Raw genomic sequence first — 14,952 nt, 5'->3', positions numbered from 1 at the left:
CATTGCCTGACATGTCTGTTCTTCGGTTAAACTCTGATCAAATCCTTTTGTCAAACACCAATACGCACACACATACCTCTTCCAGCTGTCCCGAAGAAACTGGATTATCTTCATAAGCAGGAAACTGACAACCTGCTTTGCAACCACAAAAATTATTAATTTCTTCCTCGCATTGTGCCATTATTTTACAATTTGCTTCTGAGCTTTCTAAATCTATTTCCAGGGATTCATTCATGCTACATTCCAAACACTGATTTTGCTTTCCTACTGACAGAATCCCAGTTGATTCCTCCTGGGAATCCAGTGATGTCTGAGCACTCTTTTCCATCCCAGATTTTTTTAACCTGGGAAGGAATTTTCCAGACTCAAGCTCTGATTTTCCATAGTAATGGCCTTCTTTCTCTGCATCTTCTTCCAGAGGTTTGAGATCTGCCTGCGGATCTTCAAATATATCCACTTGAGAAGGAATGGGAATATTTGCTTCATCTTTCTCAGATTCAAATTCTGACTCGCTTCCTCCTCCTGGGGACAGTTCGGATGCAGAAATTGGGCGAAAGTGAGTCCTAGGAGAGATCCGAATAGCCCTGTATTGTGTTCTGTCAACACCACATATCCTGGGGTGCAACACTTCACTGTCTGAATCGGAACAGAGGATTGATTTCGGTTTAAAACTGGGGCTGAAAGATGCAATCCCTTCAGGTTCAAATGAGCATTCTACATGAAGAACTTGTGAAAATGGATTGCTTAAGTCAAAGGAAGAAAACGAGTATTCAAGTCCAGGATCTTCGACTTGAAAGTTGCCACAAGCTCCTAGTAAGTCTTCATGGAAGATAAAAGAAAATCCCTTATTTAACCCATTTTCCCCACTCTTCGGCTGATCATTCTGTTCAAATGACACGAAGGGTTTCCATAACTGCCTGTGCCCAGGAGCAAAACTGTTTCCCGGGGTCATAAAGACATCTGTACCAGCTATCGTCACTACATCAGAAGCTGCACACTGTAACAGGCTTCCTTTTGTGTGGCTGGGTGGTACGACTGCCCATTCCCCATCACTGTTAAAGGTTTTGAGTTCTCCATAAACTCCTCCAAGAATGAATGTGTTCTCTTTATCTTGGGCTACATCCCAGGGTTTAGAGGGTGTTGTATAATCACCACCATCCACGTTGGATAGCTCACTAGAAGCAAATGCTCTTTTCTCCAGGCTCTCTTTCTGTCCCTCCCACAGATGGTACTCTGACCTCCGCACAGCCTTATCAGGCTCCTGAAGGGTCTCCAGTTCAGCTTCAGCATCTAGACAGCAGCAGTAGTTATTTACATCTGCCGAAAACAACTCAGCATCAGTTCTTTCTATTTCTACTGTGGCCACAGAATTTGTGTCTGCCATCTTTGTCCAAATGTCTTTAATAACCCCTGAGCTGTAGCCATCTCCATGTGGACTTTCGTTACACACTTGTGTAGTTTCAAAATTTTTGTTTTCTGTTTTTTGTTCTAGCTGAATACCACAGACGGATTCTAGTTTAGATGTTTTTTTGAAAACTAATGCAGGAATCTCACCTAAAGTTCTACTGTTTTGCTGGCAAGTTTCATCTTGCAAAAAATCTAGAAGTTCTTCATCTACATAATTTGACGAGACTCTAGGAACTACATAATTAATATCTTCGGCATTAAACTGTGTAGATTCTTCAAACTGAATATTTAATGTTTCATTGTCTGAACGTGTTTCTTCTGAATGGGACCATGGACTACAAGTTCTTGTTGAAAGATTAGAACAGTGTTCATTTTCTTCAAAGGCACTATTTTTGGTCCATATTAGCAATCTAGACTGTGTTTTCCCAAGCATATTAGCACTAGAATCTGTATTTTCATTTCCCAAGTTGAGTGTTTCAAAAGAAAATGGTAAAACAGAATTACTGCATTGCACTTCAAACACTGAAAAACAAGAGTTTATACCAGATCCTTCATTAATATCTGAAAAGAGCTCTTGATTGCCAGCAAGCAGGTGTGAATTGAGCACTGTGCTGTCTAAGATGGGAGAGAGTCTAACTGGAGAGTCTCCTCCAAAACTCTCCCCATCCGCATCACCAGAGCTGGATGAACAGCACTCCCAAAACTGAGCCAGATTGCCAAGGTCCTGCAGGAATAAGCCCTCAGCACCCACGGAGCTGGTAGAATCTGTCCATATTGCACGTTCCCCTTGCAACTCCATACCATCTAACACTATGCAACATTCTGCCTCAAAATCTGTGTTCTCTCTGCTTTTTTGTCGAATCATATTCAAAATCCGACTTTCTCCTTGCATTGTTTCTGAGGCACCAGGATCCAACATGGATTGATCAATATCCACTTCATAGAAGTGCGTTAATTCTGATAGATGAATATCATCCAGGTATTTATTGTCCTCTGGTAGAGAACATAATGAGGTCCCAGTGAGGTCAATATCCTCATTTATAACTGCAGGCATTTCTACAAAATGACCATCAATGAAAGTACCTGCTGCGAGGTATGTTTTATGAAGATTATTGTTGCTGATACAAAGACCATGCACTGATTCAGACAATTCTTCCACTGCCTCTGATGTCAGATCACTTGTGTCTTGTCTGTTTCGGTATGTGGTCTCTAGTTTACTTTTTCTGCTCAGAGGAACAAAATATTCAGCAATTGGCTCGGTGTACCACAAGGGCTCCTCTTTATACTCTGTGTCGTTTCTGTTCTCCATGTACAGGTCTTTTCCTTCAGTGCTCCCAGGATCTTTTCTCCCTATTTCTTTTAAAGGTCTCTTACCCCGCTTGCACAGCTGTTTGACAGAACCACTGCTGCTACTGCTACTACTTCCAGTATGAATGTTTCTTTCAGCCTTTTCACCATGCTTCAAAGAAAGCCTGCTTTGCCCATTCCGCCCTTTTTTGTTTCGAATCTCTCGTGCCTTGTGTCTTACTTTAACATACTTCATGGATGCTTTTAATTCTCCCTGATTCCCACTGGAACTTGAGCCTGCTTCACTGGAGCCAGAAGACCATGAGCGAGGGCGAATCTTTCCTTCAGGTTTATGTCGGATTTGCTTTTTGTACAAAGCAGGCTTTTCTTCAATTGTGCCATTACTAAATTTGTTTTCCTTCTCGTTTTTACTTTTGCTCTGGGTTTTCTCATGCACAGTGGTGGGCACTTCACTGCTTCTTTCCTTGGTGACTTCACTTTCACTGTTGCAGTCCTTAGGAGAGGAAGTATCTGTGCTAGCTGGTGGGGCTGTGGATGATGAAGAAGAGCTAGAGTAAGAACAGACTTTAGACTTGTTCCACACCGTCATGATTTCTTGCAGGCAAACTGGTTTCTCAGAAAGCGGTGGAAATGCTTCATAGTACCTAAAAAACAGAGTAAAGAGTTCAAAAAATGAGTATACAGATTTTTTAGTTACAGTAAAACAACACTACCATCCAAAATAATGGAATATTTCATTTTAGCAGTGTCAACATTCACATCATCCAAGAATCATTAACTTTACAATAATTTATAATACAGTAAAATATGCTTCAGATTAGTCCCATGCATCAAGCACCATTTTGCTCCGCACTGTGATACACACTGTTAAGAATACTGAGAAAATATGTAAGATGATAGTTTTTATCTTCAAAGTTTGCGTTTTAATTAAGAGGTCAAAAAGGACAAATAATAGAAGAAAGAATGCAGTCTCTTCAGTAAGCAGTATCTGAATTTGGATCTCAGCTAAGTCACTATTGCTTGCGACTTTAAGCTCATTATTTACTGCTTTGGACTATTTCTTCAACTGCAAAATGGTGATCCTATGACTTACCTCATGAAGTTACTGTGAGCATTGAAAATATATGCAGTTGAAAAGCTCAGTAGCAAATCAGTCAAGAGTATGAGCTCTAAAGCCACATTCTCTGAGGTCAAATCCTGGCTCTGCCTACTTTACTAGCTGTGTGACCTTTGGCATGTTACTTAACCTCTCCATAGCTCAGTTTCCTCACCTAAAAAATAGAGCTAGTAATATTTACCTCTCAGAGTTCTGAGGAGTAAAGGAATTAATATGCAAAATGAGTCGGAAAAGCAGCTTCTTAACCGCTAGCATACTGCCTGGCATTGAAGCAGGCCCTCAGAAACGGTAGGAATGACCACATTCAAGTATTCAGAAAGAGGATATTGGTGAGGTCTAAAACAGTTAAAGTGGGCCACAACTAAGCCTTGGAATTCCAGATTTATTCCGCAAGTTTAGTGAGTACTACCTGTGAGGCCTGAGAACCTGTGTGAGGACACGAAGGCACACGTTATGCTCACAGAATGGAGAACTAATTAGAGCAGTGATCACTAGAAACGCAGGGTACAAAAAGCCAGGGAGGCTGGTTTCAGGGGGCTTGAAAATGAGAAAGTGTTTTTGATTTGCTAGGAAACTGGGAGCCACCGAAGATTTCAGAGCAGAACAGACTGCGAAAAGAAGAATTTAATGTCACATTGGCTACTGAGGGGACTGTTGTTTCAGAGGCAATGCTCAAGGTCACACATGAAGTGGTAAAAGGCCATGTTTTCAAAGGGCCTGAACTTGATTCTCTTTCTCAGTCTACATCAAGAGTTGACCAACAGAAATGTATTTTGAGCTTCACAGGTAATTTTAAGTGTTCTAGCAGGCACATTAAAAACATAAGAAACAGGTGAAATTCACTTCAGTAATATATTTCATTTAACTAAACTCCTGATATTATCATTTCAACATGTAATCAGTATTTTAAAATGTTTACTACTTTACATTCTTTTTTATATACAGTCTTTGAAATCCAATGAGAACTGTCCACTGACAGCACATCACGGTTTGAACCAGCCCCATGTCAAGTGCTCGGTAGTCACACATGGCTTGCAGCTACTGTGCTGGACAATACAGGTCTATACAAACAAAGGAAATGCCATTTTTTTCTTAGGTTTCAGAGGTTCAGAAGATTAAAATAAAATGTATAATAGGGAAGTCTGTTTATAATGCAGATTATTTTAAGACTAATTATTTACAAAGAAAAAAGAAAAGTATCTTTAGGAAGCAGGTTTGGCAGGTCAAGGATTTGCCTATGTTCCCTTCGCAGTAAACAGTGGGAACTCAGTGTTCTTGCTTGTGAACATAGACAATCACTTCTTTTCTTTCTTTCTTTTCTTTTTTTTTTCTTTTATAAGACAGAGTCTTGCTCTATCGCCCAGGCTGGAGTGCAATAGCACAATCTCAGCTCACTGCAACCTCTGCCTCCTGGGTTCCAGCAATTCTCCTGCCTCAGTCTCCCGAGTAGCTGGGATTACAGGTGTGTACCACCATGCCTGACTAATTTTTGAGATAGGGTTTCACCATGTTGACCAGGCTGGTCTCGAACTCCTGACCTCAGGCGATCCACCCACCTTGGCTTCCCAAAGTGTTAGGATTACTGGCGTGAGCCACTGTGCCTGGCTGATAATCGTAATTTCTTACAGCTGTTTCAAAGGGCTGTTGTGAATATTAAAGGTAATATTACATACATAGACTTAGCAAATAATAACCTTCTTTGTTTCACTCATTTGTTCCACAAATATTTATTGAATATGCACACCAAGGATAGAACCATCTTATTTCACCTTTGAATTCTCAGTGTCAAGCACATAAGTGCTTGATAAATGTGTCTTAAATTATATATAATGAAACTAAACAAGATGACAAACAGAAAATGGAAACCATGTAGCAGTTATTAATTTGATTTTAACAAATGCACACTTTATTACTGAATACAATCTTACATACATTTCCACTTGATCCTTTGCTGGAGGGGATAATTCTGCCTCTGGAGAGGGAGACCCCTCTAACTTTTTGTGAATCTTCTCTTCTGTTATGAAACAAAAATTCAGAAAGATTTGTCTTATATCTAGTTAATAAATGCCCATGTATTTCAAAGTTTCTCAACTAATTTTAACAAGAAATAGAGACTTTGGTGTTTAAAAGGCAAACTCGAGACCAATCTGTCTGTTTAATAAAAATCTATTTTTTCAGTGTGCCAGAGGGAATTCTCCGGTTAACCACATTAGCATTAGGCCAAGAGGTGAGAGCTGTTCATCTCGTCACTGATACAGTGCTCTAGAGGCACTTAATTAAGAGATTGAAGTCCCCTGTGTACTTACTAATTAGACCAGAAGGACAGAACATCTGTTTAGATTCCAAAAATATTTTTTTACAAAATTCTACACTCATACACTTTACATTGACTCATCTTGACTAAAACTAATCTGTAAAGAATATTCTTTCTTACAATTTGCTCTATTACTTAACATGTAGGTGAGCAAGGGCTATTTCAACTAAAATAGGAAAAAGGGCTATACCTTTAGTTTATCCTAGGATACTGTCTTAGGTTACAAATAAACTGTGCCCTTAAGAGGCAGGCTCAAGACTTGGTGGGCAGCAAAATGACCATGAAGAGGGTAAGGAAACAAGGATCCTTACCCTTAATATGAAGGTCTCATTCTTAAGAGATTGCAGAAAAGTTAGAAAAAGTATGAGGAGGGTTCATATATCGAAATGACTAAATAAACTTGCCAAGTCTGTGTTTCCAAAAAAGTTGAGTCAAAACAGAAGTCCCTTCCACACCTGAAGTAATTCATGTCTTAACATCTTAATTTAATGTCTTAATTTAGCAGTCTTAACATCAACAGGCAGATATTAACAGAGGGGCAAAGATGGCGAAAGGAAAGAGACAATATTGTTCCTGATCTCTGAGCTTCAACTTGAAGCCAACAACAACAACAAAAAACCCAGAAAACAGAAAACATGAAGTGTTTCCTATCTCTGAGGGCGCCTGTGGACTAAGTCCCTCCCTTGGTTGCAGGACTCTCTCTGAGTGACTGCTGGAACTGACACAGAAGCCACTAACATTGCTGCAGATGGAGCATGAGGCTGGCCTAGTGACACACACTGGACACAAAGACTCTGTTCTGGTTTTCTTTTCTGATCAATTCTAAGCTTTTCCCCAATCCAGATTCCTCAGGAATGTAACCCTGGCAGGTGTGTGCACAGCGCTTTTGACCTCACCTTGCTTACTCTGAAGGTCTTTCAGTCTGGAGCAGAGCTCCTCCACTAAAGTCTCGATACCAGAGCTCTGCATGACAACAAAAAGACACATTAGGTTACAGCCAGGTATGTACAAATCAGGTATTTGTATACTTTTGTTTTAATACATAGGTTTTACAAATCATCCATGTTCCAAAATAAATACATTACCAATATTTACGTGAATACTACAGTTTAAAAATTACAGGTTTGTAGATACAAATTAGTATACATGCTTATTACTAATAAAGCATACTAAATGAAACTTAGCGATAAAACGTGAACATATTCATGTACCTCCCAGAATAGCTTCTGCTTTTCCAAAGGTGTGTCATCTTGTTCATGGGGCAGATTTAAGGGCCTAAATGTCCATCATATGACCAAAAGTCAGTCACCATCAAAAAGAGCATTCAATATTTATGTGAGCAAGGTCTTATACCATACTTAAAATGAAGGAAAATCACAAAACCTCATCTTAGTTCTCTAGGAGCTCACACTCTGAAAAAAACAAGGCGATTTTTTCTTTTTCTGTTTTAAAGAAACATGAACACTCATGATTACAACGACAACAACAACAAAGGTCCAGCAAACGAAGCCAAAATTGCAAGTGTGAAAGCTTTGTCTCCTTTTCAGCATCTGGATCAGATTATCGACTTCTATACAAAGCTTGGGAGTTTAAAATTTAAGGAGAGTACATAGAAGAGTCTGGATTTGGGAGGGTAAAAATAAGAGTCAACCTTTAAAGAAAAATGAATGTTGAAAACACGCACAAGCAAATAACCTTTCACTATGTAGACTTTAACTTTTAAGAGTCTCAATTTCTCACAGGAAGAAAAAAAATTTTTTTACAGTGGACAAAAAAAGTGAACTTATTTCTCAAAAACTTTAGATTTACTCAGTGAGCAAAGTCCTACTTAAACTGGAATCAAGTCTTTATTGGTGGGCATAACCCAAACAGAGGCGCGTGATGGGGAGTTCTGCTAAGCCAGTGCCCTCACTAGGCCTTGACGGGCTAAAAATAGAACTTTACCGCATTCACTTAACTCAAAATGACTCAGCACAAATATTACAGATATCCTACATAAGAAATCCCACAGTTGCACAGTTTGAGTAGCAAGAAACAGATTACAATGAAAACAGTTAATTGTAAACATCTAGAGTTACATTCTGTCCACGTCATACCACAGTTTTTAATAGGAAGATAGAAAAATAGGCCAGACAAGAGTTGCCCTTTCCTTTAGAAACACTCTTAAAAACCATGGCAGATATTAGTCATAAACACTGTTCAACTACAAACAGTTGCACCAGAAAGCATCTGCTTACCATAATGCTCAAGGTGTGACAAGGACGGCAATTATATTCCATTTCCTTCGGATCGTGAAACCAACACCAGTGTCAGCTGACACACTGCATACTGTTCTGTACAGCAAGCCTATGTCACTAGGTTTTCAAACCTAGGGCTAGTCTCCAATGCAGAACACTGAACCTCTAGGGATCGCTTATTAAATGTTTTCCAATACTCTAAAATGGGGTCCCATTTAATCAGAATGGTCATTACAACCTGGTTACTGCATATTTTTTCATGCTTTGTCTTAGAAATTAATTACATATATACACATATTTATTAATATCTGAGTAAATATGTATACTATATGAGTGATATATATATATTTGCTGTCATATATAAACATATATATATATATTTTTTTTTGCTCTCATGTTTAAACAGCAAAATAAACTAAGAGCTTACTCCTTACTCTCTGTGTAAAAGCAAGCTCTATCAACCAGGTTTTTTTGTTCTTTTGACTACCTGTAGCATCTTATGTTTTTTTAAAAAATCGGCTGGGCACAGTGGCTCACACCTGTAATCCCAGGCTCACACCTGTAATCCCAGCACTTTGAGAGGCCAAGGTGGGTGCATCACTTGAGGTCAGGAGTTCAAGACTAGCCTGGTGAACATGGTGAGCATGGTGAAACCCTGTCTCTACTAAAAATACAAAAAATTAGCTGGGCGTGGTGGCAGGCACTTGTAATCCCAGCTTCTTCGGCAGCTGAGGCAGGAGAACTGCTTAAACCCAGGAGGCGGAGGTTGCAGTGAGCCGAGATCACGCCATTGCACTTTAGCCTGGGCGATAGAGCGAGATTCCATCTCAAATAAATAAATAAATAATAAATAAATCAATAAAAAATAAAAAATCATGAGAACCCCAGGTCACCATCACAGCAAGCTAGGAAGCACAGAGGCACAGCAGAAGCTGTCATCGCCCTTTGTCGTCTCCTGGCAGGCGTTCCAAAGTGTTAATTTACAGCTTTAATGAGAAATTTTTATTCACTTTCCCAATTATATAAACCATTAGAAAATATTAATAATCAAATTTCAGTAGTATAGCATATCCATAAGGCCATTCAAGAATATTTTGAGAGCATACAGTATCTTAAAAAACAAAGAAAGATTAAGTTATATATTAATAACAACTCTAAGAGAGCACAAACTGTAGGTGAACAAAATGCTACCACTCCACCACTGAACTCATGAATTGCTTTTCCTAACTGTAAAATGGATAATAATCACCCACCTTCCAGTATCCAACGCATGTAAAACACTGTGCAAACTGTAAGAGCACTCTAGAATCCAAATTATAAGTTTCAGGACACGCTCAGTGAGCAACCTTCCGAATGCATGGCCAGCCGGCCACTAGTTTACCATAAACTGGCTCATTCACATACCCAGTAAACAAACGGTTATGAGGACCCCTGTCCTCCTGCAATTTACATGATAACCACTCTAATTTCTCTGAGAAGAGGACTCAGTGGAATGTATTTGGGTTTGGGGTTTGGAGTCATGCTGGCCTGGGTCTGAATTCTTGCCCTGCTATATTCACCGGGCAGCAAAGGACACGTGTGCCACTTCCTCTCTCTAGACCCAAGAACAACAGCACTTCTCTCCGAAGATTCAGTAGAAAAAGCTAACATGACACACGTGAGGCACCCGGAGTCCCTGTCATCTTAGTCACTTAAATGTTGGTGTCATTTCTAGATTTTGTACGTTTTTAATTTTCTACAATCTTGTTTTTTGATTTATCACTTCAAAAATGCCTCTAATTTTTGCTATGATTTGGTTTGGAGGTTGGAGGAGTAAAAAGATAATTAACCTAATGCATACCACCCAAACCCCTCTGGATTGTCCCTGGACTTCATGGCCTGCTCCTTCTGTCTCTGACCAACACACTGGGTTCTTGCCACTGCTGTGCTCTCTGCTCCTGGCTGGGGGGTGGGGTTGAAGGGTTACATGATGATGGAGACTGAACCTCGGTCAAACACAGCAACTGGTGTCCTATTACTTCATGAGGGTCTTATTTGTTCCCTGACAAACTCCTATCACTTCCCATCCCTACAACATTTCCAGTATTTCTCCATCTTCTAAATACTTCCCATCCTTCTCAACTTGGATCTTAGCTAGTAAGTGTAAAGTAAAAGAAAGGCAATTTGACTTATTCTGCTTCACCTCTCCTCTCCATACTCAAAGGTTTCTGTGCCATATTACTCACCTTACAGGTTTATCTTTTATGGAGGGTTCATTTAGACTGGATATTCCCTAAATGCCAGACAGGTGCTGCCATAGTGTGATTACTAACATACATGATACTCAGTGTTAATTGCCTGTTCCATTTGCACATGGCTCAATGGAGTCAGAGAGATCTGGTTCTAAATTTCACCCCAGGGTCAACCACATGAGCCTACATAAATTATTTACCTATCAAAGCCTCAGTGTCTACATCTGGAAAAGGGTGCTAGTATTATGGACACATTTCCTAATAGCTGGTTACTGAATTTCCTGTACTGGTCCCCTAATTTCTTTTGTCTCCAGTTCACCATTTCTTCATCTTTTTGTTCTACTTTCTGGAAGATTTCCAGAGCTGTCTTCCAAACCGTCTATTGAGTTTTTCATTTCTATTATCATGGTTATAATTTTTAAAAGATCATCTCGTCCCTCAAATGTTTCTTTTTTTTTTTTTTTTTTTTTTTTTTTTTTAGTAGAGACGGGGTTTCACCAGGTTAGCCAGGATGGTCTCGATCTCCTGACCTTGTGATCTGCCCGTCTCGGCCTCCCAAAGTGCTGGGATTACAGGCTTGCGCCACCGCACCCGGCCTCAAATGTTTCTTCTTTACAGTAACCACTTCCTCGTTAAGAAGTCTTCCACACTTCTATCTTTGGAATATAAACCTATTTGTCAGTCAGGTACCAGAAAGGGAAGGGGGAATCACTCAGTCCCCAATTTTCATTATGGTGTCTCATGCTTTCCCTCAGGGGTGCCTGGTATCCCAAAGTCCAAAACCTGTCTACTCAATTTCTCCAGAAAGTAACTGTCAAAGGAAAGGCTGTTACTGTAGTGCCCCCAATGAACTGCACCTCCCAGCACTTGCCTCTAGGTTGGGCCCCTCCCACGGTGACTGGGTTTCACAATAAGATGTTGCCGAGTGTGACAGATGCCCTCCTGGAATGCTACCTTCTGAGTGTTCTCCATCTGCCATGTGGGGAGAGGTCACAGCTCCCAGCCATGCTTGCTGAAGCACCAGTCACATGAGGAGAGCAATCCTGGATGTTTCAGCTCCATGTGCCCTCACAGACCCCAAGCAAGAACAGCGGAAGAACCTCCCAGCTGAGCCGTAGCTAACTCACAGAATTATGAGTAAATAAAATAGTTGTTTCAAGCCACTAAGTTTTGGGGTACTTAGTTATGCAGCAATAACTGAAGCACAGGCTTTCAAACACTCCTGTTTTCAGCCCGACCCTGCACATGGGGCTCTTTTACAGTTTTTCAGATCTTAGTCTTCAGTTTTAAAGCGGAGTTAGAAGATTAGTGGTAGGAAACCCAAGTAGATACTGATAGAATGACTACTGGTGATCACAGTAATCATTTTACTGGAAAGTAAAGGATCAATTCCATACTTTAATGACTAGAAGTTTTAAAAACCCTTTTACAATTTAGAACTAAGTTAATGTTAAGCAAATAAACAAAAGAGCACCAAGTGAGAAGACTGATAATATGTACCAGGGTTCACAAACTCATGCCTTCAATAGCCAGAGAAGTAATACAAAGTCAAAAAAAACCTCCCCCAAATAAAAAGCTGTTTCTGCCAAGGCCCCTGTATGAGAGCTGAGATTCCTATCCTTGAACACCAAATGGTCTACAAAAATTGGCCTGCCTCCAGCTCTCATGCACATTTGCTCTCTAGAAAATGATACAGAGTAGGAGAGAAGTATCCAATGGACAAATATCTTCAAACATGATCTAGGGCACAGATTATGTACTCTTTAGAATGCCCAAAAAAATCTGCAACAAAAAGTAGAGGATAGCAAACTGTTATAATGATTAAATAACGTGATCAATCGAGGCTTAGAAAAAGGTAGCCCTGCTCTTTAGCAGGGTGATGTAACATAAAGGGAACATGATCTAGACTCATGAGACCTGCTGTGCTATGTGAAGCTAGACACGTTATTTAACTTCTCTGAGCCTCCATTTCATCATTTTACAAAAAGAGGAAAATACTTCAGCTTGACTTAAGTCCTTCAAGTTTCCCAGTTCATTATAGCATCTTACTGATTTAGGCAAACCCCTCTCCGTTTTTTGTTTTTGTTTTTTTAATTTTTGAGATAGGATCTTGCTCTGTCACCCAGTCTGGAGTGCAGTGGTGCGATCACAGCTCACCACATCCTTGACCTAAAGGACTCATCTCCCACCTTCTCAGCCTCCCAAGTAGCTGGAACTCAGGCATGTGCCACCACACCTGGCTTCCTTTTTCTTTCTTTCTTTTCTTTTTGCAGAGACGTGATTTCTGCAAAACCCCATCTCAAACTGGTTTCAAACTGCCAGGCTCAAGCGATCCACCTGCCTCAGCCTCCCAAAGTGCTGGGATTACAGGCATGAGCCATCGCGCCCAGGCAAACCCTATTTTTTATTATATGCAAAAAAAGTCCTGTTTTTTACTTTCATATGGAGATGGCAGTTTCTTTTCCCTTTAGATATCTAACAAGTAAACTTCCTGAAGGACATTTGGCTATAGAAGCTCAGAAAGCTATGAGTTGAGTATCTGGATATTATTTGTTTCACCTCATGGTTTAATTAAGAATAGTCAGAATTTAGACCAGTTATTTTTAATCTAGGAAGCATGAGCTCTTAAGGAGGCCACTAGTGGGCATGTAACAAAGTAATTCATACAAGAAAAGTTTAAGTATAACATTCTGGTTAGGTCCATAGCTTTCATCACATACTCCAGTCTATATGTGTAATAGCAAAAACCGGCCAAGGTGGCTCAAGCCTGTAATCCCAGCACTTTGGGAGGCTGAGACGGTGGATCACGAGGTCAGAAGATCGAGACCATCCTGGCGAACACGTGAAACCCTGTCTCTACTAAAAATACAAAAACTAGCCGGGCGAGATGGTGGGCTTCTGTAGTCCCAGTTACTTGGGAGGCTGAGGCAGAGAATACGTAACCCTGGAGGCGGAGCTTGCAGTGAGCTGGAGATCCGCCACTGCACTCCCAGCCCAGGCGACAGAGCTGAGACTCCGCCTCAAAAAAACCACTGACTTCAATCTAGTAATCTAATGCCTAAGTATACACGCAAGAAAAAGTACTGTACACACACACAAGGATAAGCGCATAACAATGTTCCTTTCGGTGGGGCGCAGTGGCTCACACTTGTAATCCCAGCACTTTGGGAGGCTGAGGTGGGCGGATCACGAGGTCAAGAGATCGAGACCATCCTGGCCAACATGATGAAACCCTGTCTCTACTAAGAATACAAAAATTAGCTGGGCCTAGTGTTGTGTGCCTGCAGTCCCAGCTACTCGGGAGGCTGAGGCAGAGAATCGCTTGAACCCGGGAGGCGGAGGCTGCAGTGAGCTGAGATCACACCACTGCACTCCAGCCTGGTACAGAGCGAGACTCCGTCTAAAAAACAAAAAACAAGAATGTTCCTTTCTACATTCTTCATAACAGCCCCAAATGAGAAGCAATTAAAAGGCCCATTACTGGGAGAATAAACAGTGTTACATAGTTCACAATGCACAACTATTTAGGAATGAAGACATTATAAGATCATGTTATCAATATAGATAAAATTTTAAAACTTTTAACTAAAAGAAGTTACAAAAACATATAGAGTATGGTATAATTTATAGAAAATTTAAGTACATGCAAAATCATGCTATGAGTATTTGTGTACATCTTCAAACAACATTTAGCAAACATACGAAAACAAGCATGGGAAAGACAAACACCAAGCTGCGTATAGCGGTAACCTGAGAGGGATGAGGAGGAAAGTCATGAGGAAAGGGCACACGGGTCTCCAGCTGTGCTCCCAACACCTGGCTTCTTCAATTTCAATGGACACACAGGGATTCACTGGGCCGTCATTTGGCCCCTTCTGCTCCTCAAACTCTCAATCTGTTTTCATACCCCAGCCCTTAACCCCACACGTGTCTATTTTATAGTGCCTCCCTCTCAAATTTTTACAGCAGCCCCTTCCACTTCTGTGTCTGTTCTCATATTCTCACTTCTCAACATCTGAAAGATCAGAAAATTTCCTGTAAAAAAATCCCAATTTTCTACCTTTTCTAAAAAGAGATCAGAAGAATTGGGCTAGATAAACAAAAAGAAAATGGTCTATTTCATGCCTGGTCCTCATAAACCACTCTACCCCACCAACCCTAGACATGCATATTCAGTTTATTCCGCTGCCTGTTCAAAAATCTCCACTTAGCTATCTCCTAGGAGGCATCTCATAGGTTAATCCTTATTCATACCACAAAGTTGTTCCTTTCCTAGGTTCTTTTCCTTAGTAAATGAAAATTACTTTTTTTTGGAGACCGAGTCTCGTTCTGTCACCT

General features: G+C 40.4%; 1 protein-coding gene across 7 annotated transcripts in view; it reads right to left on the bottom strand.

Annotated features, from left to right (window-relative positions):
• KIAA0232 (KIAA0232 ortholog) overlaps positions 1–14,952 on the bottom strand; it is a 96,714-nt gene that overhangs the window by 19,255 nt on the left and 62,507 nt on the right. For 5 of the 7 annotated variants that reach the window (XM_021938249.2, XM_021938246.2, XM_021938247.2 and 2 more), the window contains 3 exons: positions 7,043–7,109; positions 5,765–5,846; positions 77–3,359 (listed from right to left, as the gene is read on the bottom strand). In XM_021938249.2, the coding sequence (XP_021793941.1) occupies positions 77–3,359; positions 5,765–5,846; positions 7,043–7,109 (3,432 nt within the window). Of the gene's footprint in view, positions 1–76; positions 3,360–5,764; positions 5,847–7,042; positions 7,110–8,383; positions 8,923–14,952 lie in introns of those variants that run through there. The other 2 variants (XM_021938251.2, XM_021938252.2) reach the window with 2 other exon arrangements.

This window comes from Papio anubis, chromosome 3 (assembly GCF_008728515.1).
Source record: "Papio anubis isolate 15944 chromosome 3, Panubis1.0, whole genome shotgun sequence".
Classification (NCBI taxonomy): Eukaryota; Metazoa; Chordata; class Mammalia; order Primates; family Cercopithecidae; genus Papio; species Papio anubis.
The sequence above is the reverse complement of the archived record's forward strand: the minus strand, read 5'-3'. Positions and strand labels throughout refer to the sequence as shown.